We start from the raw sequence: 27,423 nt of genomic DNA, 5'->3' as shown, positions 1-27,423 counted from the left end.
GAATGCATCCTTAATGTGGATTTAAGCGCATCCAGACAGAGCGAGTACACTGTAAAAATGAATACGCTATATCTAATCAATAAAATTGTGGCAACAGATTAAAAGCAATATTATTAATTAAATTTAACAAATTAGAATTGAGTAATAATTAATCAAATTAATTCCTTAAAAGTTAACCATTTAAAATGAGTAAAATTTACAACAATTTTTTTTAAACATTTTTTTTTTTATTGCCAACATTGAAGACACCTGATGTTAACAAGCAGAATCACTGAAGGCGAAAACCGTAATTTTAATTCACTATTATGGTGATCAGTGTTTGTTTTAGTTGGGCTCTTGACCCTTAAATCATTTACTTTAGATTTTGTAATAATATTGCTTGTAATCTGTTGCCACAATTTTATTGATTAGATATAGCGTATTCATTTTTACAGTGTATTTTGCAGTAAGGGAGGAGGAAATATATATCGCAAACTCAGACTCTTTCTTGACCCAAAAAATTATACAAGTGCTCTCAATCTCATGCAGCAGCAGAAGAAATGGTATACAGTCAAAATGCTGCATCTGTAACTGCATGAGAGGAGAATACATGAGCTGTAAGTTTCCCACTGACATGTTGCAATACTTTTCTTTGGTTTGTAATGCTTCATTTAACATCACAACTGACATAACAAATGAAATACTCTGAGTCAGATTCAACATTTTTTATTACGTTTTGACGTCATACTGGGAAATAAACAAAGTCTTGTAAACACTGTTAACTTGCGTTGTCGGGTTATTGGTTTGCATGTAAACCAGGTCAACAGGTTATTTCAACAAGCTGCTTTCTGTAAGTTATCAGCGTACTGGTGTGCATGTAAATGTGCTCAATGCCAATAAAGATCCTTTATTTTTAAGAGTGTATAGCAGTGATACAGTGGAGAAAATACTTATTTGGTCCCCTGATGATTTTGTAAGTTTGCCCACTTACAAAGAAATGAAGAGTCTATCATATTATGGTAGGTTATTTTAATGGATAGAGACCAAAAAATCCAGAAAAAACACATTATATAAAGGTTATAATTGATTATCATTTGATAGAGTGAAAAAAGTATTTGATCCCTACCAACCAGCAATAATGCTGCCTCCCATAGATTGGTTATGTGCCCATGTGAAACACAGATTAGTCCTGTTACTTTAAGATGTTAGCTTGTAATGTGTATAAAAGGCACCTGTCCACATAATCTGTATCTTCCATTCCAACCTCTCCTCCACCATGGGCAAAACCAAAGAGCTGTAAAAGGACATCAGGGACCAGATTGTAGACCTGCACAAGGCTGGAATGGGCTACAAGACCATCAGCAAGAGGCTTTGTGAGGAGGAGACATATATTGCCATTATTCAGAAATGGAAGAAATACAAAATAACCATCAACCACCCTCGGTCTGTAGCTCCATGCAAGATCCGGCCTCATGGGGTAAGGATAATCATGAGAAAGGTGAGGGATCAGCCCAGAACCATAAGGGAGGAGCTTGTTAATGATCTCAAGGCAGTTGAGACCACAGTCACCAAGCAAACAATTGGTAACACACTACGCCCACTCAGTGGATTGAAATCCTGCAATGCCCGCAAGGTCCCCCTGCTTAAGAAGACACATATAGAAGCCTGTCTGAAGTTTGCCAATGAACATCTAATGATTCAGAGAAGGCTTGGGAGGAAGTGCTGTGGTCAGATGAGATCAAAACCGAGCTCTTTGGCATCAACTCAACTCGTCGTGTTTGGAGGGAGAGAAATGCTGACTATGACCCCAAGAACACCATCCCTACAGTCAAGCACGGAGGTGGAAACATTATGTATTCATTATCTAATATTATATACAACTTCACTGTATTGAGGGGCCGACGAACGGGGCCATGTACCGTAAAATCTTGGACGAGAAACTCCTTCCTTCAGCCAGAACACTGAAGATGGGTCGTGGGTAGGTCTTCCAGCATGACAATGACCCAAAACATACCGCCAAGGCAACAAAGGAGTGGCTCAAGAAGAAGCACATTAAGGTCTTGGAGTGGCCTAGCGAGTCTCCAGACCTTAATCCTATAGAAAATCTGTGGAGGGAGCAGAAACTTCTAGTTGCAAAGCGACAGTCAAGAAACCTTAAGGATTTAGGATTTAGATGATCTGTAAATGATCCCACCTCCCATTGTCTGAAAACTTCAAATATTGTTGACATATAAAGACTCACAAGGACTAACATTCTGTAAATTTGACTTTCTGTACTAAGACGCTTGTTAACTGTTCACTGCTGGCATATTGCTTAAAGGACAAACTGAAGAATGTCTCTCAAAGCTCACTGTCCTCAAACAGCAAGTCTGCAGTCTTTCAAAACCTATAGCATGCAAACAGTGAGGTGAAAAGCTCTAAGTCAGAACAGCAAGGTTTTCTACTATCAAATCCAACAACATGGACAAAAACTCCTCAAGGACACTTTGAATACAAAAGCTAATAATCCTGTCAGAATCGTCTGTTCAGTGTTTTTTACTTTCGTTCACTGTGTTTCTCGCGCTCGGCTTGGTGACAAGACAACCTTCATCCTCAGTTTGGAGTGCTTAGAGTTTGTTGTACACAGGCTTACAGGGTGATTTGTCTCCCTTGGGTTGCTCCGTGGAAGATACACAGGTTTTTGTTATTCAGAAAGATGACAGAGTACCTTCCATATAATCCCTCCATACGCACATGGACATGTTCACCCTGTATAGCGGCGCCTTCTTGTCTGGTGCACGGTGTGCTGTTCTTGCAGATAATAGAGAAAAAAAATCCTTGTACGCTCTGTGTTCTGACAGTGCTCTAATGGTCGCTTCACACAAGCACACGCTCAAGTGTTCGACACTAATGAGGTCCACTGAGCCGGCAAACTCGCATCCTGCAACCTCCATTCCAAGGTCATTATTTTATCAGGCCATTTTTGAACCTATGGCGTTCAATCGAGACTTAACTGTGCTTAATCCAAAAGATGAGGAAGGGCCACAGGGCAGTTTCTAACTACTTTTCCATTTGTTTGATGTTAGATTTTCTGTTTGTTAGATTAAGACGTGATATCAAAATAGCAATACAGAACCTTTGACCTCTTCTCATCGAAAATGATTGTGATATCAAAGATTGAGTTAATCAACAATAGATCACAGGATTTTTCATATAGATTTGCTGTTTTTTACTTTGATGACGTGAGACGCTGGAAACGGTCGAAGTCTAATCCCTGTATCATGTTCTTTGATCTTGGTCTTTTATAAAATGAGTAAAAACCACAGGCCTCCACCGGCAATACATAACAGCTATCAGGACTTATTTAATCCTGCTATTTAATAAAACATAAGATGCTTGTTATCGACATCAATCTGCAGGAATACAAATTAATTTAAAGGGTAAAAGGGTTCTTTATGAATCAAAGCCAACTGTCTTTAAATTCTCTGTAACAAATTCCCAAACATAGGAGCTCTGGCAACACAAACGGATCTGATTTTAATTGCATGACATTTTGGAATAACATATTCACTAATCTGAATATAAATGTCCTTGTTTACATATATGGCTTGACTACAGTTTTATTTGAAATGCCTCTGGTTTACCCAGGCATTTTTTTATTTATTTTTTTGGCCTATGATAAGAGAACTACTGTATTGGCCTCTGATTATATCAATTTAGAAGGTTAAACAAAATCCTTAAAACAACATGGATTATACATAAACAGCACATCAGCCTCGCTTTCATTCCAGTTAAAAAATAAAGATGGCTCAGCTGTGAATAAGGTCTATAGACAGACAGACAGACAGACAGACAGACAGACAGATATAGCACTTAACACTGGACAAAAACAAGTCAACATCATGACACTGCAAAACCATCAGCCCCTCTTCAAATGAGCGGCCTTTCTGCCGCTTTCAAAGGTTCTGCCTGTGGATTAGCCACTGACCTTTTCAAACTATTTGAGATCAGTGCGTTTGGCAACTGCGTGCCATACTGTGTCTGTCGTTTCTAAACAAGAGGCAAAGGGCAAATTTCCTCCTGCTGAACTTAGGGTAGGGAGGCTTGCTCGTCTTCCATCATTCAAAAACAACTTTCACTCCAGCAGAATACATGAATACTGAAAGAGCCGCGCATTACATGCACAGCCAGTGTACAACAAATGGGTTTGTTTGCTCTTGGATGGGTTTACAAAGGGCAAATCTATGTTACCCAGCGTTTAGAACTTCACTAAGGAGATCTACACACCCTCAGTAAGTCTAAATATGGATTAGGGCTAAAAAAAGTGGAGGTAAATTGGTACCAAGTCAAGTTAAAAAAGAAAAGTTACAATAGCAGCACCGCATTGGTAAGACTGAGAACTAACATGTTTAAAACAACTACACTTTTAAGTATTTGTTCCTCCTTGCTTTAAACATAAATCTAAAAAAGAAAAAAAAGTAAGAGTAAGACAAAAATACTGATTAACCCCATAAAGCCTTACATGAAATAGTAGTCCAACATTTTAATTTATTTATTTATTTATTTTATTTTTTGTGGAACAGTTTATTTTTTTGTTAAACATTTTTGTTACATTCTCATTCATTTATTTCAGGTGGTGCTACTGCCCCCTTGCCTCATTTTAGATAACACCCCTGTTATATTAATATTTCATTTAAAAAGTGTGCTCAGTATCATATTAGTTTTAGCATTGGTATTAAATTGGTTTGGGGAATTGTGAAATTTCACTGGTATCGACTACTGAAATTTTAGTACCATTATAGGCTTGAGGGTCAATGGCAAAAACTGACAGATGAAGACATGAGAAGAATAATAATGAGGGATGGTGCTTCTACATGATGTGTAAATGACATAAAAGCTGGAGAAGGAAAAGAGAGATGAATAGCTCCACTTGAAAGCTCGAGTAGCTATAAACTCTCAGCTGATCTCGTTGAAAATGTCGGCCTCATTTACATACATAGCACACTTTCAGAAGTTTACTAATCACATGCACGAGTGTCTTAAAACAAGATAAGGGTGTATGAGAAATAAATTATTGAAAAAGCTATGAATATTTGATGAGCAGCCCTAGTGAAAGAAACAGACAAAAGAAAATGCGCTAAAGCATCTTGGTTTGATTGACCCTTTCTGGAACGAAAAAAAAAAGTAACAAAAGCTCATTGAGATGATTAATGAGAAGCGGACCTCGCGGCTGCCTTCTATTCTCTCTCAAACGGGTGACAGACAAACACAGCATGCACTCTAAACTAGAATGCAACAGGACACGGAAAAAAAAGGAGATGAGATTAGCCAGAACAGAACATCTTGAAGCGTTATACATTAAAGACAGCTTTGTTGATATGACTTAAAGTGCTGCAAGGTCACAAAGTTTTAAGAGTAAATACAAATGCACCTTTTAGCTGTTTTATGGCCCTAATGGAAGCATAAATTTTAATTAAGGAGAAAGATTCAGTTAATTATCACAGTGTGTGGAAGCTGACTTTGAAAGGGAAATCGTTTTTTTGTTGACAATAGGTGTTGATAATTTATATATCTGTACCAAACATTAATTCAGGGAGATGGGTGGCACATTATAAACAAGGAGGTTTAATACCTGCTGGAGAAACAATCCATTAGCATTAGCATTCATCTCAATGGCGGTTGCTCGGCTGCTCCTCAGAAGGAGCCAGTTTAGAATTTTGTCATCTTTACTCATTGGAACCACTGAATTTGTGGGCCAATCATCCGAGCTGTAAATGCCATGTGACTTATCATAGCCACCGGAAAATTACATCGTGACAACAGCAATTGATTTAAGGTACAAGAACACAAATAAAGAACCATGGCGTCAAAAGCAGAAAGTCCTTATACTTTTAAAAACCTTCAAAAAATAAGTAAATAAACTAACAAAATATTGAGTATTCAAAGAAGAAACTTTTGTGATTATGTTGCACCTGTGATCATTAAATTAATCTCTATGACAACACTAAAGTGGTGGGAAAACTAGACAATCAGGAAACTAATGAAAACAAACTAAAAGTTCATGAAAATGAAACTAAGACCAAAATAACTGAATGTCTGTGACACATTCTAATGTTAAGTTTATTTTTATTTTTCTTCTTGTTTATATTTCTTCTCACATTTGAGCATGGAAGTCTGAAAACCTGATGGCTAAAGTTCTGCAGATTTGAATCATTTCAATGCTCTCACAAGTTTTTAAAATATAGACTTGTTATAAACAAATATCTTATGTAAGTTGTACTACTGTAACTTAATGACTTCTGACTACTCAGATAAGGATTCTTTTTAATAGATTTTTAAAAGAAAACAACACATCATCCCGGTAAAAAAACGCAGTATTAGGAAACAAAGATTAACTTTTGAACAAGATCATTTTTATAAATTTAGCAATAATTTTATCTTGTGGACTACAGTATGTAAACATGTGAAATAACTTATTCAGTGCGATAATAGATGGCATGCAAATAGAAAATATGCTATTTTTTATATGCTAGCATATAGGCTATAGCATACTGTGTGTCAACGACACCTGCAAGAAAAGCAGCCAGGATTCACCAATGTAAATATTGTATCCACTAAAGCAACTCAAAACTCCCAAACATTGAAATGAATGTTTTGCGATGATCATATATAATCCAACACAAGAACAACCATATCTTACCAAATGAAATGCAATTGTGCACAGTCCTAAATTAAGTGTTTGTAGATGTGTATGCTAACAACATCATGATGATACATCATCACACAACCACAGAATCTAAAAACATCTCAGTTACATTCATTATCAAGTCTAATGCCAGTATGCCAGTGTGGCGGTCTGAAAACGACAGCAGCGAAGGGGCTTTACATGTTAATAAGGAGCGCTGTGCTAATGGTGTGGTTGTTTGTCTGACCCTGAGCTGGTGGGACGGCACAAAGGGACCACTAGTGTCTGCATACTAATCCTGCAGGTGCAGCGGAGACGGGGACTCCCGCGCCGGCCAAGCGTTTCCATTACCTCCGCATGACTGGAGGCGGAGACCACAGGGTATCAGAAAAGAGCTCCACATGTGGTTAACTGGAGTCCCATCACAGCAATTCATGGCAGATTACATTCGGCAATGCAACGTTTCAGCGACACACTGTACAACGACCTGACAGCATAACAGCACTTCAGATCAAGGGATGCGATCGTCAGCCGGCACTTCAAACTAAATTTCTCAAAACTTGTCGTGATGACGCGCTCTCCACCTGCGAGCCAAACACTTTTGGGTAAATCTTTAAAAAAAAAAAAAAAAAAAATTCCTTGAAGAAGAGAATCAAAGTCATTTGTTTCTGTCAAGAGTGGAACTCTACTGCTGTCCGCATGACTTTACCCACAGAAACTAATCATACTTCGGTTCAGCGGCGGCTCAAGTGCTGCTCGTTCACTGTCAAATGAAGCTGAGTAAAGAGGATCCCAATCTGCACTCCAGCATCCGAGGTGATGGAGGGAGAACCGCAGACATATGATCGACCATCTCATCACATATCCAGTGTACTCATAGAGCCACATATAAAGAAACACACTAGTGTACAGGAACTCAAACCTTTGCAGAGGCCAAATAAATTCTCCAATTATAAATAAATGTACACTGGAATCACTTTTGAGGGAACAATTTATCACGCACTTGAACACTGATTCTACTGCACAGCAGGCAGAAATGTGTGTCAAAGTTTGTAGAGCACCAGATTCAAGTTTTATAAATGCACAAAACCCCAGAAAGCTGAACAGTAAAATGCTAAATTATGAAAGTTCAATTCTGTCATCATTTAATCACTCTGATGTTCTTTCGTTTATCTTCGAAACACTAATGACAATGTTTTTATTGCATTCTTTCTGTCCCGCCATTGAAAGTCTATTCACCCGAAACTCTGATGATTAAAAACGTTCATAAAGAGTAATATAAATCCATATGAATCAAGCGTTTTAGTCATCTGAAGAGACACGATCACATTATATGATGAATAGATTTAATTTAGGCTCTTATTTACGTATTTTTCTTTTTTTGGGCGAACTACCCCTTCAACAGTTTTCAGCCACATGACTGGTGCGGAGACCTAGAGGGCAAAACATCCATAGAACTGCAGGAAATGTCTGTCAATTTTCCATTTGTTTCAAACAATTATTGTTCAGATCACCTCTCAAATAAAGTAAAATGAAGATGTGTATTTCAATAACTAAAAACAGAGGGATAATCAAAACCGCTTGACATGAAAAAATATCAAATTCAGCATAGATCTTATGGATGATGATGCATTCTACAGGCGAGAAGATGAGCCAAGAATATGAATGCAAATGCGCTAAATTGCATGATAAGCATTTTCTTTACAATGGTTTTCTGTGGGAAAACAGTTACCCTGGGTAAACGGAATCCTGGGTTATCTTGCTTCACGTTTCACACTGGTCATAATTTACAGGGCTAACAATTAATCCTAGGTATTCATAAGATACATACATTCCTAAACCCTGGGCTAATGTTCTTATTTGCATATTTTCGGTGTCATTGATTGGATGAACGCAGCATGCAACCTGTTTACATAAAAGCTCTAGTATTGCCGACTGTAGCCTACTATCAGTTTTAGGTTCATGTTGATTAGCTCTGGTGTGACTTGACTGTAAGATATAATCAATATAGGTTAATGCATTGCATCATTTAAACATGAATGTGTTGAGCCCATTTTAAAGAGAATGTGAAATGCCTACTGCTACCAATTTTACTTTTATGATTTTGATGTATTTTAAAGCAAAACAGGACAATTAATTAGAAAAAAATTATTTACTTTTATCTGAATATTATCCATCAGAAATGATTGGGTCATTATTCAGCATTACATTCCAGAACTGAGCTAAATGGTTGGTGGAAAAAGTGACTCTGAGGTTACGTTTACACGACAATGATATGATTAAAACAGAGAAGTTTTTCCTTTGAGTTTTCCACGTACAGACGACACCATTGTCAAAACGATCCCCATTCACACGGATCCGTGAAAACGACTAAAAACGCTGTATTCTTCTGCCAGGCCATTAGATGGCGATGAAACACTATAGACTGAAAACGTTATACGCAAAAGTTTGCGCTTTCAGGTACAAATGCAGCCTTGCTGAGCATAAAAGACATTAAAAAAATTATTTGATCAAAATAGAGTCAAAACTGTAATATTCTGATGTATATATATATATATATATACACACTCACCTAAAGGATTATTAGGAACACCTGTTCAATTTCTCATTAATGCAATTATCTAATCAACCAATCACATGGCAGTTGCTTCAATGCATTTAGGGGTGTGGTCCTGGTCAAGACAATCTCCTGAACTCCAAACTGAATGTCATAATGGGAAAGAAAGGGTTTTGAGCATAAAGCAATTTTGAGCGTGGTATGGTTGTTGGTGCCAGACGGGCCGGTCTGAGTATTTCGCAATCTGCTCAGTTACTGGGATTTTCACGCACAACCATTTATAGGGTTTACAAAGAATGGTGTGAAAAGGGAAAAACATCCAGTATGCGGCAGTCCTGTGGGCGAAAATGCCTTGTTGATGCTAGAGGTCAGAGGAGAATGGGCCGACTGATTCAAGCTGATAGAAGAGCAACTTTGACTGAAATAACCACTCGTTACAACCGAGGTATGCAGCAAAGCATTTGTGAAGCCACAACACGCACAACCTTGAGGCGGATGGGCTACAACAGCAGAAGACCCCACCGGGTACCACTCATCTCCACTACAAATAGGAAAAAGAGGCTACAATTTGCACAAGCTCACCAAAATTGGACAGTTGAAGACTGGAAAAATGTTGCCTGGTCTGATGAGTCTCGATTTCTGTTGAGACATTCAGATAGTAGAGTCAGAATTTGGCGTAAACAGAATGAGAACATGGATCCATCATGCCTTGTTACCACTGTGCAGGCTGGTGGTGGTGGTGTAATGGTGTGGGGGATGTTTTCTCGGCACACTTTAGGCCCCTTAGTGCCAATTGGGCATCGTTTAAATGCCACGGCCTACCTGAGCATTGTTTCTGACCATGTCCATCCCTTTATGACCACCATGTACCCATCCTCTGATGGCTACTTCCAGCAGGATAATGCACCATGTCACAAAGCTCGAATCATTTCAAATTGGTTTCTTGAACATGACAATGAGTTCACTGTACTAATATGGCCCCCACAGTCACCAGATCTCAACCCAAAAGAGCATCTTTGGGATGTGGTGGAACGGGAGCTTCATGCCCTGGATGTGCATCCCACAAATCTCCATCAACTGCAAGATGCTATCCTATCAATATGGGCCAACATTTCTAAAGAATGCTTTCATCACCTTGTTGAATCAATGCCACGTAGAATTAAGGCAGTTCTGAAGGCGAAAGGGGGTCAAACACAGTATTAGTATGGTGTTCATAATAATCCTTTAGGTGAGTGTATATATACAAAATGCTGTTCTCAATTATTATTTTTTTTAAATATAATTTATTCCTTTGAAGGCAAAGCCTTCTTATTATCAATGTTAATAAAAAGTTTTGCTGCTTAATATTTTTGTGGAAACAGTGATTTTATCTTTTAGGATTCTTTAATGAAGTTTAAAAGAACAGCATTTGAAAAGTGTTGTTACATTATAAAGTGTTCGTCACTGACACTTTGGATCAATTTAACATGCACTAATGAAACACGAACACAAACGTTTATCATGCAATTAAATAAACGAGTAAAATAACTTAGACGTCTCAGATATTTTGGAATTCAATGTTCGTTTTGGCACAAACTTAGCATGTCAATGCAGATAAAGTTTGTTCTGAGCTTTTCTCAAACTACATGACTGAAGAGAAAAACTGAATTGATAAAAACATTCACAAAAAGGAAAGCATAAAAATGAGACAGTGATGGAAGGGTGTGATCGTCAAAATGAAAAACAGAAGTGTTAGGATCCTCTGTGGGTGATTTAGCAGTCACAGAGATTCATTAAGCATTTTTATGAGATATGCTGTGCGAAAATGCATAGGCTGCACATTTTAGTTGGCAAACATCACAAAAACTCTACGGCTGCTAACAAGATGCAATGCTTTTTCTTTGCATGTTGTTATGCATCTGTTAAAGTGTTTTAAAGCTGTTGTTAGAGTGTTGCTATCTGGTTGCTGGGGTGCTTTGGGTGGTTGCATACTAGCCCAGGTCAAAAGACCGAAATACCCCTGCTAAAATGACCAGCTATAAGGTGCTTTGTTGGTCATAGCTGATTTAAAATTATTTTTATGGTATCGCAGCCAGGCTAAGCTGGGGTTTTTTCTAACCTGGACAATGTGCAGATGGTTGGCCAGCCACTCTCTCAGCATGATCCAAACCCCTCTTAAACTGTCGCTTTGTAGCCGGAATAGCATGGCGCTAACAATGCCAAGGTTGTTGGTTCAATTCACAGGACATACAATTGATTAAAAACAATGCATGCCTGTGCTTTGTAAGGCAAAGTAAGTCACTTTAGATAAATGCAAATGGATAAATGGAGATGCATAAATGTAACCAATTGGAAAATTATATTTTGTTGATTCTTAATAATAATAATAATAATAATAAGTCATTATATTTATATATCGCTTTTCTGGGTAATCAAAGCGCTTTACATATGGAAGGGGGAAATCTCCTCAACCACCACCAATGTGCAGTATCCACCTGTGCCAGAACGCCCACCACACACCACCTGAAGAGCAGACAGAGTGATGAAGCCTATCAGTATATGGGGATGATTGGGAGGCCATGATGGACAGATGCCAATGGGCAAATTTGGCCAGGATGCCGGGGTTAAACCCCTACTCTTTTTCCGAAGGACATCCTGGGATTTTTAATGACCACAGAGAGTCAGGTCCTCGGTTTAACGTCTCATCCGAAGGACGGTGCTCTTTGACAGTATAGCGTCCCCATCACTACACTGGGGCATTAGAACCCAGACAGACCACAGGGTGAGCGCCCCCTACTGGCCTCACTAACACCTCTTCCAGCAGCAACCTGGTTTTCTCAGGAGGTCTCCCATCCAGGTACTGACCAGGCTCAACCCTGCTTAGCTTCAGTGGGCAACCAGTCTTGGGCCACCAGATGATATGGCTGCTGGCATGTTCTTGCATGTTTCATGACACTTTCAGAGTTAGTGAGTGGCGCTAAACGTATGTTCAGTTTTATCCAAAGCAGATTAATGAGAATCTAGCAACATTTTAATTATGTTGGTTGACAACTTGCACGTATTGTGGTAGTTCGAGTGAGTGGGGGTGTGTGGTTCCAAAAGTTTAATGCGCTAAAAGGTCAAAACGTTTGATAAAAATAAAATTTGTTGAAGCAACCATGCCATTTCAGCTCTTTGATCGGGACGTGTTTCACAGGACTCGTACCTGTGTGCTCTGCATTACAAATGCAAAGCTGTACCAGGTGAGCTACCAAGCAAGTTTGGTACATTAGAAAAGCCAAACATATGGAGTTTGTTATGTGATTAAATATAAAAATATATTAGTTTACAAATCATACACAATTGCAAAAATGTGTTGAGGTCATAACATAGCATTGTGCAAGTAACCAGGCAAAACAATTGTATAGGTACGTTTTTGGAATTTTGCAGAAATGTAGGTATATGCCAATTTTTGGTTGAGCCTAGGTTGAAAATGCAAATGCATAGATGTCAATGTAAAACCATCAAACTAGACTAGCCTAAGTGTTGCAAAACAGGTTGGTGGCCAGTTCAGACAAGTAAACCACTTGCAGAAATGACTCAGTCAACTGCATTTTCAACTATTGCAGTTTTCCCTATTTTAAAGTAAAAAAAAAAAAAAAAAAATAGATTAGATAATTTTAGAGACAATAAGCAGAATGCATCTCCTCAAAAAAGTGCCATGATATGAGGTATCATTTATATCATATTAACAATAAAAATAGTGGCGCTTGCCTTAGAAAGCTATTTCTCACACAATTGAATGTAAACTACTTGAAGACTGTACCGTGAGTAGGTAATTATGGAGGCAGGGTTATCTCTAGTCCACATCTAGATGATCCCACAGAGCAGTTTCAAGAACCAGCAAAGCCGTGGAGATCAAACAAACTCTATCCAGCCCTGTGCTCACCACACCGGGGCAACAGACACCTGGCTAATGTGTCTACTGGCAGCAGTCAAGAGCTGGCGGAGGGCTGCGTCTGAAAGCTATTGTTATTCTCACTGTGCTGCAGAGCTACTATCAACTATGACCTTTCTGCAGCTCTGTAGGACACAACATTAATTCAGACCTTCGGCCAAGTCTTTTCATCTCCATGTTTCTGTCTCTGTAGCCCTGATTAATCAATGAATAAGGATGTTATCAAGGCTATTTTAACCCCATTGGTCATCAAAGCCTGCGTACAATTACCACTTCACTATAAAGCTGTTAATAAAATCATTTTTGATCACAGATCTATCTGCACAGAAGGTGCTGTCTTCTTCTGAACATACAGATGAATAGGTTGTGTGATAAATTCAGCAAAATATGCTTAAATGTTTTTAGCTTTAAATCAATTTAGGCAAGCCAGTGGAAGTCTTGTTTGCCTCAGAACCATGTGAATTGAACTGATTACCCCATGTCAAACATATTAAATAAGTAATTTAATAAAGCAGCTAAGATGCATTTAAATGGAGAGCAAATGTCCTTTGAGGAAACAACAGTGTGTATAAAACATTACATTGCACCTTTGCAGCACACTTTACCTTTTAGCTATTATGCATAATCAGTCTATGATTACATCTATATGCTGACAGTTTTATACTGAATAAAACTACCTAAAGCTTGTTATTTTCATAGTGCTTTTATGCTAAAGACCCTATTTACTTTTCAAAATACATGTTTCGTGTCTTATTGTGAATTATCTACAATTGCATGTTAATGCATCTTCATAATCAAAACAGGATCAAATTTGTACTAGCTCCACCTCTGCTTTTTGGCTTACGGCCATACAATTACATTTGTTTGAAGTCAAGTCAAAGGAAATGCAGTGCCTATAAAAATAAACATACTTCATCTAAAACACACCTATCTAGGCTATATCAAAAGACGCAATCTAACTAAACATATATTTGTGTAAAAATCATCTTTCAAACACGCATGGCCATCAGCAAACAGCAAATGAATATGTTTAAACAACGCATTTAGATTCTATATCCCAAAAAAAAAAAAAAAAAAAATGCTATACTTTGTACTGCTGATTGCCAATGTCAAACTTTCTACTTGACAGTACTTGAAGATGCTGAAGTACTGAATATGTTTTGGAAGCATAGCAAGTTCAGAACCATATATACATACATTTATGGGAAAAAGAAAACACACCCTTTTGAATTATATGATTTTACCTATCTTTAGCAGGTCTTAAAATTAGGTAGATACAACCTCTGATGAACAACAACACGTCATATAACACTGTGACATTATTTCTTGAACAAAAATTAGGCTAAAATGGAGAAGCCATGGGTGAAAAACTTTTCGAATTAAGGAATTAAAGTGCCCCCATTATGTATTTTTGAAAATGACCTTTCATGTAGTGTGTAACATAGCTCAAAGTGAATGAAAACCTCCTGCAAAGTTTTAAATCTTAAAGTGCACCGTATATAGTTACTGTCTTTCAAAAGTAAGAGTCAACTCTGAGTCAATGAAATGAATTGTTTTTCAAACGAGTCATAAGCCGTTTCGTTGTGACGTCAAGACGAAACATTAGTCAAGTCAAGTCAAGTCACCTTTATTTATATAGAGCTTTTTACAATACAGATTGTATCAAAGCAGCTTCACATTGATAACATGAAAATAATACAACAAAGTTGAAGAAAATTGCGTCATTGTCCAGATCAGTAATATTGTTGAATATTAAATGTCTCCAACTAAGCAAGCCAAAAGCCAAGGCAACAGTGGCAAGGAACCAAAACTCCAACAGGTTACAGAATGGAGAAAAAAACCTTGGGAGAATCCAGGCTCAGTCGGGGGCCAGTTCTCCTCTGGCCAACGAGCGAACAGTGTATGTTCCAGGCAGCATTACAAGTCAGAAGTCAGATTGGTCATGTCGATGAGGCCTTCATAGGGCTGATCACGACAGACTGAGCTGTCTGGCCAATCAGAGCAGAGTAGCTTGTGGAAAGCCGGGATTTAGAGAGATCGATTCATTTGACGAGTCGTTTGAGAATCATTGAAAAATGTGGTGATGTGCATATGTATATCATGAGGAAATTAAACAGTTTTTTTACCTTTGATGCATGTAAACCTGTTGTAGGAGACTCCAAAACAACATAAGGAAACTTTAAAATAGCATAATAGGGGAACTTTAAGAGGGTAAGAAGCAGTTAGACGCTGCTAATCAAATGACTTTGATTAATTGATCATCAGCAAGCTTGACCAACTGTATAAAAGCAGAAGTTTTGGCAGTTTGCTGGCCTAGAGCATTCAGGTGTGCAATGATCTTAGAGAAGAAATTATTGCTGCCTATACATCGGGGAAGGCTTACAAGGTAATTTCCCAAAAAATCTGAAGTCTATCATTCTACAGTGAGGGAGATTATTCACAAGTGGAAAACATTCAAGACAGTTGCCAATCTTCCCAGGAGTGGACATCCCAGCAAATTCACCACAAGATCAGACCATGCACTGCTCAGAAACTGCAAAACATCCAAGAGCTACACCTCAAACTCTACAGGCCTCAGTTGGCATGTTAAATGTTAAAATTCATGACAGTGCAATTAGAAAAAGATAAACAAGTATGGCTCGTTTTGGAAGGCTTGTTTAGTTCTCTCTAAAAAGAACATGGCAGCACGGCTTAGGTTTGCAAAGCTGCATCTGAACAAACCACATGACTTCTGGAACAATGTCCTTTGGACAGACGAGACCAAATTGGAGATGTTTGGCCATAATGCACAGCACCACTTTAGGCAAAAACCAAACAGCATTTCAGCACAAACACCTCATTCCAACTGTCAAGCACGGTGGTGGAAGGGAGATGATTTTTGGCTTGTTTTGCAGCCACAAGACCTGGGCACCTTGCAGTCATTGAGTCGACCATGAACTCATCTATATACTAAAGTATTATAGAGTCAAATGTGAGGCCATCTCTCTGACAGCTAAAGCTTGGCTGAAAGAAAATATCCCAAGTACACCAGCAAATCTACAGCAGAATGGCTGAAAAAGAAAGAATCAAGGTGTTGCAATAACCCAGTAAAAGTTCAGACCTCGACCTGATTGAAATGTTGTGGCAGGACCAAATAAATTCATATAGAAAATAATTACTTCGTTATTGCTACTAAAGGTGGTTGTACAAGCAATTAAATCATAGGGTGTACTAAGTTTGTCACACATGGCTTCTCCATTTTAGCTTTATTTTTGTTAAATAAATAATGTCACATGTTGTTGTTCATCTGAGGTTGTATTTACCTAATATTAATATTAATCGTAATCTAATCTGATAGGTAAAACTATAGAATTCAAAAGGGTGTATTTTCTTTTTCACATGAAGTGTTTGCTCACCTGTACTCCTCCTGCGTGAACACAGGAATTATGGACGGCTGTAGGACAGTGATCTCCACCAGAGTCTTATTGAACTTCATCGGCTCGCCATCATCATAGGCAATAACCGCCAACTGTTTGGGAACAAGAGAAAAATCTATTTTAAGAAAAAACAAGGACTAGGAATCCGCATTGAGAACTATACTTATTCAAAGTTAAAATGAGGATTGTATAAAGGTCTAATTTTAACACAGGCCACAACTAATTTCAGAGTAAATAATATAATATAATATAATATAATATAATATAATATAATATAATATAATATAATATAATATAATATAATATAATATAATATAATATAATATAATATAATATATTTTTGTTGCAGTAAAAAAAAACAATTTTTAAACAAAATAAATTTACTTTACTTTAGAAAATTGCATTAAAAGAAGACAAGATCATTGTTATTTTTCTCTTTGCAGATCGTTTTTCTTGTTTATGCTTACAGAAAAAAAACTATTTTAAAATGGGGTAAGACATTCAGTATGAGTAAAATACTTAAGTACTGTTGAAATCAGATACTCTAAGACTTTTACTCAAGTGGTATTGGGATTAGTGTCTTGTAACGGTTACACTTTATTTCATTGGTCCACTTTAGACCATCTACTAACTATAACTTTGCAACTACATGTCAACTAACTCTAATTAGAGAATTAGTAGACTGTAGTAGACTGTTAGGTTAGGGTTAGCAGAATACGATGTAGTTACAAAGTTAATTATAGTCAGTAGAATGTCTGTTGAGGGACCATCAAAATTCAGTGTTAGCAGATATGAAGCAGACACTCTACTAATATTCTAATGACTGGTAGCTGGCATGTAGTTGCAAAGGTACTGTAATGGAGTAATTTTCACTGTAAGGTATCACTTTTTGCTTGTACTCTTGTACTCTTTGCACCTCTGCACAAGCCTTAGTCTGTGTGGTGGTCTTGTGGACAGGACAAATGCACCAATATATTGAGCTGTCAGGCTCATGGTCCCATCCTGGTCCCCCGTAACACCGCAGCCCCCCTTCCATTGACTCCAATTGACTTCCTTTTTAGTTTTCTCACTACTACTGTCTTTATTAGAATTGTAATAAAAGTATATATATATATATATATATATATATATAAAACGTTTTAATATTTTACACTCCTTTTTCTCACATAACTCAAACTAATTTTAAGAATGATCAAAGTTTGTCAGAAAAACAATTTAAAAATACTGATTAAGGGGCTGTTCACTCCGGCCGCGCCACTTTCTCCACCTTTCAAAAGCGATCGGGAGCCCGTAGCTGAGCAATCATGAGCCGTGGTCTCCATGAAGACGAGGAAGTTTCAGCAATGCATAAATTGATTTCCAGCCCTTGCATTAGCTCTGCTACTAGATATATTTATGGAGATGAATAAAAAACCCTGCCCTGTACAGCTATATAATCAGCTGTTCATCCATTTTGTCTGAGCTTTCAATGTTGTCATGGAAAGGGTGAAGCTGGTTCTTGTCACATGACAAGATGCCACAATGCTTGTGGCATTCTGAATATTGTCAGATTTTTTTTTAGAAAAGATTCAGATTTTTTCATCTCACTGTGGCGTAGATGCCACGGCGTCGCTATGCGAGCGCGCTTGTCACGTGTCTACATTTAAAATATTGAGCATGCAAAAGACGAGACTTGTGAACTGGTGGAAAAGTATATAAAAGATCTGTTCTCTTTTTGTATGACAATATCATCCTATATAAGACAAAAATAATGTGGCTCATCTATTTTTATAGATGCTGTATTTATGTGTAAAAAAAGGTCTAGGGTTGGTAATCGAAAACTTGATGTCAGGAATCGGATACTTGTCATAAAATTAATATTTCGATTCCTTATCCTTTGTGAGCATTTCAATATCACTTTTAACAATTCAAGCGCGAGGCGACTCACACGCTATTTTATGTGCTGCACATGCATCCAATGCGCGCTCACAAATTTTTTATTTTAAACCATTCAAGCGACTCTCCATTCAACCATTCAAGCGACTCCATTCAAGCGATTCAGAGACGACTCACACACACACAAAACGTGCGCGCAGAAAAGGTGATTTTAATGTGATTATAAACCATTCAAGAGTGATACGCGCTGTTTTCAGTGCTGCAGGCATGTGTAACTATTGGGAAACTCTTAAAGTGACAGCAACTGCCATCTCAATAATAAATAACACTAATCAAACAACAAAAGACAATGAGAAAATTCACAGGCCTGTGTAAGTGTTCTAGCCTGTTGGTTTTTGTTCATGATATTCAGCTACAATTAAATGTTTTGCAATAAGATTAATGTGAATGATATCTTTTTTTTTTTCTTTTTTTTTACCTTATTGGATTCGAAATTAGGAATCAATAAGAATCGGAATCAATAAGCAGAATCGAAATTGGAATCGGAATCTTTAAAATTCAAATGATACCCATCCCTAGGGGTCATGCATGGGGAAACTATGTCCAGAAAAGCTTCAATGATGAATGAAAGCTTTATGATGAGTGTTTCTAAACTCACCAGTCAGTTAGTTTTACTCTGACAGCATCAGGCAGTGCAGCAATTTCATCTAAATCAATCTGTGGGACGCATAAAAATGATTGATGGGCCAGTTATGGCCCGTAGGTAGCAAGTTGACAAGCCCTGTATTAAGAAAAGATTGTTATGCACTTACACTGAATTTAGTGTTGGGCTCCTCATTCAGATTGACCCTGGTGAGAACATTGCCTGAGTTCTCCTCCACGTCGAAGATACTAGTGCTGTAAGAAAAATGCTCCAAATCCACTTTATAGTGAACTCGACTGGCCGCTGTACCCTGAAAGATAAAAATAAATAAATAAATAAAACAAAGCCATTGTTTGTTCCAACTATATCAGTATTTTGTATTAAAGGGATAGTTCACCCAAAAATGAAAATTCCTTCATTAATTACTCACCCTCATGTCGTTCCAGACCTTGGTTCCAGACTTTGGAACACAATATTCGGAACACAAATGAAGATCTTTGTGATGAAATCTGAGAGCTTTCTGTTCCTCCATTGATGCAACTACCACTTTGAAGCTTCAAAAAGTTCATAAAAAGATCGTAAAACAAATCCATATGATTCAAGTGGTTTAATCCAAATTTTCTGAAGAGACTCAATCGCTTTATATGATGAACAGATTGAATTTAGTTTGAATTTATTAATATAAACATTCATTAAAACACAGATCAGTTGTGGTAAACAGAAGCTTAAGTGTGTTCGCTTTACATGTGAGAACCAGTGAGGGTCATTCTTGGGTTCCGCAAGAGGTTTGTTCTCACTCGTCAAGAAACTGAGATTGAGCTTCTGTTTATGTTCGCGGATCAATGTTTATATGTGAATATAAGCCTAAATTTAGTCTGTTCATCATATAAAGTGATTGAGTCGCTTCGTAAAATTTGGACTAAACTGTTCAATTCATATGGATTAGTTTTACGATCTCTTTATGAACGATCTTATTTTATTAAGCGTCAAAGTGGTAGTTGTCAAAAAGATCTTCATTTGTGTTCCAAAGATGAACGGAAGTCTCACGGGTTTGGAACGACATGAGGGTGAGTAATTAATGACAGAAATTCCATTTTTGAGTGAACTATCCCTTTAATATTAAAATACAAAATAAAAAGGTTTTCAAAAGAGAGAATGTGGTAATTATAGAGAAGAAATGAGCATCTTGCAAGTCATTTCGAACACAACTCAAGGAAACATGTGCCTTTTTGCTAGGAAACACAAGACAAATGAAAACAATGTGTTCTAAAATTGGCTCAAAATTTCATACATGTTTGATATCCTCCGATTGGACAGAATCATAGTACAAATATCTAGTACACTTTTCTGAGAAATCTGTCCAATCTGACTGGCCAAAATCTGGCGACCAAGTTCAGACTGCAAATCTGGGCAAAAGTCATATACTGTATTCTAGCTTTTAGAGCTATAAATCAAGATACAAGACACAAACTCTAATAGGTGTAAAGCATGTTTAAACCAAAATCTTTCAAGCAATGGTCAAAGTAAATTCTTTTGCAGAGTGCTCTTAGCAGGATTCAAATAAATCTGACAAACTCAATTTGTTCATTTTCTTCTGTTCTTCTAAAGTCACGTATCCCGCTGTGAGTTTCATAAGTCTGTGAGAGTCAATGTGTAGAGTTGGCCTGGGGACAAAAGGGTTTTGTAACCCGCTGAGATGGAGATAATTACGAGGGTGATGCCGGGTGAGAAATGGAGCCTGTGGGTGGGCCTGTCCTCGCGAGAACGTGCTGAAAAACCCATCCATCCACCCACGGGTGGGGACGTAGTGCCAGTCGGGGCATGCGTTTGCTGTGAAATCAGACTACAAATGATTTTTCAGCTCACTCCTGTGTCTTCAGGGCATATGGAGAGGACTGGGGTCATGGGGCTTTTTATGCCACACTGTGTTTTATCATACATTACATTTCATCACTGCTCTTTTAAAATCCTGAGGAGTTTAATTAACATCACTCTCATTTCTTCACAACCTTTTTTTCTCCAGCCACTGTGCTCTGACCGAAATTCTTTTTTTTTATTTCAATGAAATGAATGTACTATATTTTAGTTTGATAAAAAAAATTAAAATATTTTGTATTTTTAGGGGATTGTATGGTACTAAATTATATTTACACTGTATTTAAAATCCATTTATTCACTTTCTGAGCATAGACCTGAAAATTAAATTTCCAACTTAAACTGTCGTAAATCTTGAACGCTGTAGAGCACAGACTTAAGTTTGATCTTGTAACGACTGAGACAAATCAGACACAAGTATTTGTAATAGTTTACCAAATAATATTTAACACTCACTCTAGGATCTGTGATCCCATCCCCCCAACAAGGGCAAGAAGGTCTTAGTTACCATGACCACGGTCAGATAAGTTGGTTTTATGGCTGTTAAAAATGTGCTCACTGGTCAAGACAAAGACAATGGGGAAGACAGAAACAGACTTTAAAACAGACTTTGCTGCATTAATCTGATCTATAAATTAAGATGCATCCCAGAAAATTGTGTGAATGATTTACTGTCTTGTGTAGTGTTTTTAATTCTATTATTTTTTTGATACTGTGTATTTTATGATAGAACCAACAGTCAATGTAACCTCACCTATACCATGTTTGGTCTCTATAAATTGGTACTTTGAAGATCGAAATGATTGTGTACATGATATGCCGATAGCTGCGCAACATATTAGTATTACAAGAATTTTTCTTAGTTTCGTCATCAGAAACCAATCCAGCTGCACATAAAAATAAGCACGCTTGAAACAAAGATTCATAAATCAACCACAGAGGAATTTTCCCGCTTGGAAATTCCACCCTTCTCATTGGTCAAGCAAACCCGGAGAGGTGGGGCCTTTCTCAGGCTTTATTAGAGACAAATTCACAGTGACTCTCTCTCTTCTTCTGGCTCTCTACTGCTGTTTCTTCGGGTTGATGTCTGTGGGGACCCCCCCGCGGGGCCCAAGGGCCCCGGCAGGCCATGACCACCGCCTGCTATCCTTTCACTATCCCAAAGGAGTCAGACTGTCTTTTCTTCAATCCAACTTCAGTCCAAGAAAACTGCAACCTTACCATCACTGAATGGGCAATGATCAACTCTTGGCCTTCTCGGTACGTTCAGGGTGCCGTGCTGTCCAGCGTGGCCTCAGCAGGCCCCAGGGCAGCAGGCCTCGACTCACAACCAGCCATGTGCTCATCCAGGAGAGAGAGGACTCTCTCTCAACCACAACAGAATCAAGAACAACCTCAGGAGTTCAACGTCTTCATTCAATGCATAAGAAGTCCATTGCAACTCCCACCATTTGCTCTGCGTGTCCTCTCCGGCCCAGGGCCGGCAGGCCACGATCTGCACTCCAGCCATGAGAACAGAGTCGAACTAACCATGCAAGTTCATCATATCTTCTTCATCCAGCGGAGAAGAAAATACAACCTCAACAACTTCAATTTTCAACAACTTCAAGAATTGTGTCCACTGCACAGACCATGCAAGTATCAATTTAATGAGGTGCTCTGAAAATGATCAGCTGATGGTTCTTTTCATAGTTAAATGGATCTTTTTCATAGATCCATTTCCTGCTTCCGGTTCCATATCACTCACCATTTTACCTATGCATGCATGTATGTATGTATGTATGTTTGTTTAGTTTAGTTATGTTTGTGATTTAGTTAATAAAACTTGTGCACAATATGTATTTGGTTATGATTCTCTGCTTGCAACAAAGTCTATTTTACGATCTTGATCTTGTTACATGCTCTATGCGCTGTACATGCTAAGAAATAATTATTTTTCGGTGGCCATGAAAGATACGCTTTTCTTAGAATAAATGAATAATCAAAAGAGTTTGTTGGACGAACTGATTAATTGATTGTAATATTAATTTAGCTACATCAAGTTAATCCAATTAACTGACCCAAATATGAATAATTTATTATTAATATTTCCCCTTTGAGCTAACTCGTTACAATCTCTTTTCAAAGACAACACATGGCAGATTATTGCTGAAGTGAAAAAAAAGAGAAAAAAAAAGAAATAAAATTTAATATATAATTTTTTTTTTAACGTTTATTGTTATTAAAAATGCACAAAATACTATTTTCAATTTTTAAATGAAATACTGCATATATTTTCAAGTAAATCAAAGCCATAAATCTAAACAAGTTGTGTTCCAAATTTGACCTTGAAAAAATTAGCTTTCAGTAAGATTTTGTTTGGCCGCAGTACCAAAGGTTTTCACTATGATATTCGTCTCCCATTCATTCATTCAATTCATTTTTGACCGCGAGGAGCACAAGAGTGACTATTTTTTTCAGGACCATTTAGCCTTTTTAAATTATGTCCATGATTTTTTTTTTTTTTTTTTTTTGTAGTGTGTGTGTGTTAATATAACAAGTGCCAAAACCTTTACCAAGGTTTGTACCATTCCGATCAAGTAAAAAAATCTAAAAAACAAAACATAAAATGTTTCGGTAAAAACTGACTGAAGAGCACCAGAAGGTTAATATTTGATGTCTTTTTAATTTGATGAGACTCTATAATTGCAGATATGATTGCATCATGCGCAGAAAAAGTCAGAGCTTCTTCTCTTTTTTCCACAAGGTATTAAGGAAGGCGTGAATAAGACAGCGCTCAGGTTTAATTCTTATTTATTTCTGTGTGTGTGAGGATGGCTCACACACACAGACATCAGATGCCAGTATGAAGTGCCATCTGACAGATGCTCAGAGAATAGAGAAAAAGGAGAGAGTTGCCAGAAACACATTGATAGACAGCAAAACAAACCCGGTCACTGGTCACCCTTCATCCCGCTGAAGAGATGTCGTAAATAAGAGCTGCTGTTTGCGAAAAACAAAATCATTATGTTCCAGTACAAAATAACCCTTGAAAATGATGTTGCTTAGTGGGTTAGATTTTCGTTTTGTGTGTGTGTATTTAACTTGCCAAGAGAATATGCAAAAGTCCATGAACAAGATTGAAGTAATTTACGGGTGAAGCACTGCTTTGGATGTGATAATTTCTGCCTGAATATCTGCAAAAGGCTCTATCACCCGTGTTTTAACAGGCTGGGAAGTAATATGCTGTCAAATTAGCTTTAATACATTTGCTCACTCGAAGATCACCATGTAAAATATTGATAGTGCTATTGTGAATTGCTTAATGTGCAAGAGGATAACAAGGTGCTTCACATGAGGTCAAATACAGTATGCCAAATTATAACTCAAGGAGAGTCCCTGAGATGCTATCTGAATTTTTTATTTATTTGAGGAAACAAACTATAGGGTTGAATTATGGAAAGGGCCAGAACTATAGTGCCTCAGACTGGCCAGAGGCCTTCAAAGCCTCTGGGTGCACAGCCCGAGAAAACTGAACCAGTGCCTTTGGCTCATAAACTGCAGGCTAACCATTAGGGCCCCTCAGGCACCTAAAATATATAGTGCAAGCCTTTACAGCATAAGCTGACCACTAGGGCTCCGGGGACCCTGAATGTATACAGTGAGATTCTGGATTCTGCGGCAATGGGTCCTTTTGTGTATGTAGTACAAGGAGTCACTAAGGCTCCTGAGCCTCTCAGACTATTCAGTGTGATTTGACCAATAGGGCTCTAGGGCCCCGGGCCTCTTCTGCCTTTACAACTTGAACTGATCGCTAGGGCTCCAGGGCCCCTGGAACTAACTCAATCACCGTCTGCAACAGAAGACCTCAGGGACAAGAGGCACACAAATATAAGTGTATCTGGTCTAATGTAGCGCCAACACAGGTACAAATCCAGGCTCACACTATCACAACAGTGACAAACACATACAGAACATCCCATAAGAAGGCACAATCAACTGAGGAGTACATACTCCCCGAAGCTAATGATGAGGCTCACAATTAAAATGATCCACAACAACACGTGACTAGAACAAATCAGTCATATTAATGGGGAAATGTCTTTCAATCTTGGATGCATTACTTCATACCACTTCAGTGAATGATTACCACACAAGCTGTTTATAGGATTTTGTTAATTGCGCATCACATCGAAAACATTATTAGGCAAGATGGAAAATTAGAATACTAATTGAACTCTTGATACTGAAAGCCCAGTAGACTGTCATTACCCTGCCCTCATTAAGAAATGCAACTTTTTAATGATACCAACATTTCTGGATGCGTAACGAGTAATCACGGGTAGCCTAAGCCTCCAATTACAGAAAAAAAAACTAACACAGTTTAAAGAGGGACAAGAACACTTTCTGATACAAAGTCTTGGGAACTTTTTGCTCAGGTTTTTCATTCTGCTGCTCCAATCCGATCAAGCATCAGTTTGAAGCATCAGTTTGAAAATTAAATGATTTTCTCACTTTCTGACCCATGATTTTCCCAAGAAAATCAGTGACTTTTCAATGACTTTTCCATTAGTTTGTGATGAGGATTCTATAATAATCCCTAAAACAAGCCAAGAGATACTTTAGAACAGAGAATGACTGGAAACACTGATGTTGACTACAAATTTCAACAAAAATTTCTACAATTCGTTTTTTCAAGAGTTTTCCAGGCCTGTAAATCACATTTATGACAATGAAATAACAACTCAAAAGTCACAATTCACTGTTTGTTACTGAGAGTGTGCATAAGACAAGGTGACAATCTGTGAATCATGTCATAAAGTCTCAGACTGAAAAGTGCACACTCTTAAAAATTAAGGTTCTTTATTGGCATTGATGGTTTCCATGAAGAACCTTTAACATTCATGGAAACTTTCCATTCCACAAAAAGGTTCTTTATAGTGGAAAAGGGTTCTTAAGATTTCTAGAATGTTCTTCACACTAAAGGGGGACAAAGTGGTTATTTTAAGAACTGTTGACTGAAAGGTTCTTTGGGGAACAGAAAATGGTTCATTTATGGCATTGATGCAAAAACACCCATTTGGAACCTTTATTTTTAAGAATGTATATTAAGTTGCATTAAATCTGTGCTATAGTCAAAAGCAGGTTAAAATGGTCTGCAACAACTCAAGAGGGTTGAATACCAGAAGTTGCAGCTCAAATGACTACTTGCAAGAAGCAAAGAACATTCTAAAAATAAAACCCATTAAGTGTAAAGAGATTCAAAACCGACAGGAACTGAGTTTCTAGACTCTGACTCATGCAAAAAATAAATAGATAACTGACATTCAACAACCACCATTTGCAACAAAATGCTCCAGCTCTTATGAATGATAACAGCTTTCTGCATGATCAGATACAGTGAAGAAGATAAGTATCCCTCAGTTTCAAAGACAGATAAACAGTGTCACTTACACATATTTACCTTGCTCCTGTAAATGCAATGAGCTGACATTTTGTACAGTGCCATTTATCAGAACGCTCACTAATAAAGTCCTTGTGTATCGCTCAAGTTGACGTCGGAGTCAGAAATTCAATTTCGGTTTAGCGCCACAACAGATGTATGCTCACACAATTATTTGTTCAAATCACTCATGTAGTCCCAGTGTTAAGTAGTTAACAGAAGCAGTGATGCTACTAACCTAACTTAATTTTTTTCAGTAGTATGACAGCAGTAAATGCAACATCTGTGTTTTAATGTCACATTATATATATATGTATATATATATATATATATATATATATATATATATATATATCAATTCAGAGCCACATTTCACATGCTGCTGTTGAGCAAGCAGAGGCATATAAGAGCAATGTCGTTGCTCTCAAGCAACTATGGCAAAAAAAAACCAAAAATTTCTGTACCGAATCATTTGGATTAGTGTTCATTTAGTTAACGAAATCTACAGTATGACGAAAAATGTTCATCACTGACTAAAGCCGGGTGCACACTGTACGATTTATAACAACCTTTACGATTGTTGCTTGTCAGACTGTACGAACATGATCCTCGCTGTAAGCCATGTCACACTGTAAGATCTACGTTTTTCATTAAAGTCAGACTGTATGGCAGTCAAGACGCATTAAAAGTGCGCACAAGAAAACTCATCCGGAGTCAATCATCAATCAATGATGCGTTTCGTTGACGAAAAAAGACGAGACTAAAATGTAGTTACAAAATAAAAACTTTACCAAAATCTCTCTCATTGTTTTTGTCGGAAAAAAAAAGAGGAGACAAAATATTACAGCTTTCAAGTTCGTGGTTGCTAGATGTCAAGATTTGAAATCTCCCAATCAGATTTTATGCCAAGTTTTTTTTGTTTTTTTTTATAATCTGGCAACCATGCGTGCTTTCTCTACACTGTGGAAAAAAAGATGATCTGACAAGATTTTAATCTGAAAAGAAAGTTTAGTGATCTCCACTGGGATATTCTACTCAAATGAAAGTGTCATACAGCAAGTCTGTGCTCAAAACAA

General features: G+C 37.6%; 1 protein-coding gene across 1 annotated transcript in view; it reads right to left on the bottom strand.

Moving 5' to 3' along the window:
- The window catches only part of pcdh15b (protocadherin-related 15b), a 239,017-nt gene that overhangs the window by 52,442 nt on the left and 159,152 nt on the right, over positions 1–27,423 (bottom strand). Inside the window, exons 23-24 of the mRNA XM_084135704.1 lie at positions 19,220–19,360; positions 16,512–16,624 (exon numbers count right to left, since the gene is read on the bottom strand). Of these exons, the coding sequence (XP_083991830.1) occupies positions 16,512–16,624; positions 19,220–19,360 (254 nt within the window). The remainder of the gene's footprint in view (positions 1–16,511; positions 16,625–19,219; positions 19,361–27,423) is intronic.

The sequence above is a fragment of the Abramis brama genome (genome assembly GCF_963993115.1).
Source record: "Abramis brama genome assembly, chromosome: 14".
In the NCBI taxonomy this organism is placed as follows: Eukaryota; Metazoa; Chordata; class Actinopteri; order Cypriniformes; family Leuciscidae; genus Abramis; species Abramis brama.
The sequence above is the reverse complement of the archived record's forward strand: the minus strand, read 5'-3'. Positions and strand labels throughout refer to the sequence as shown.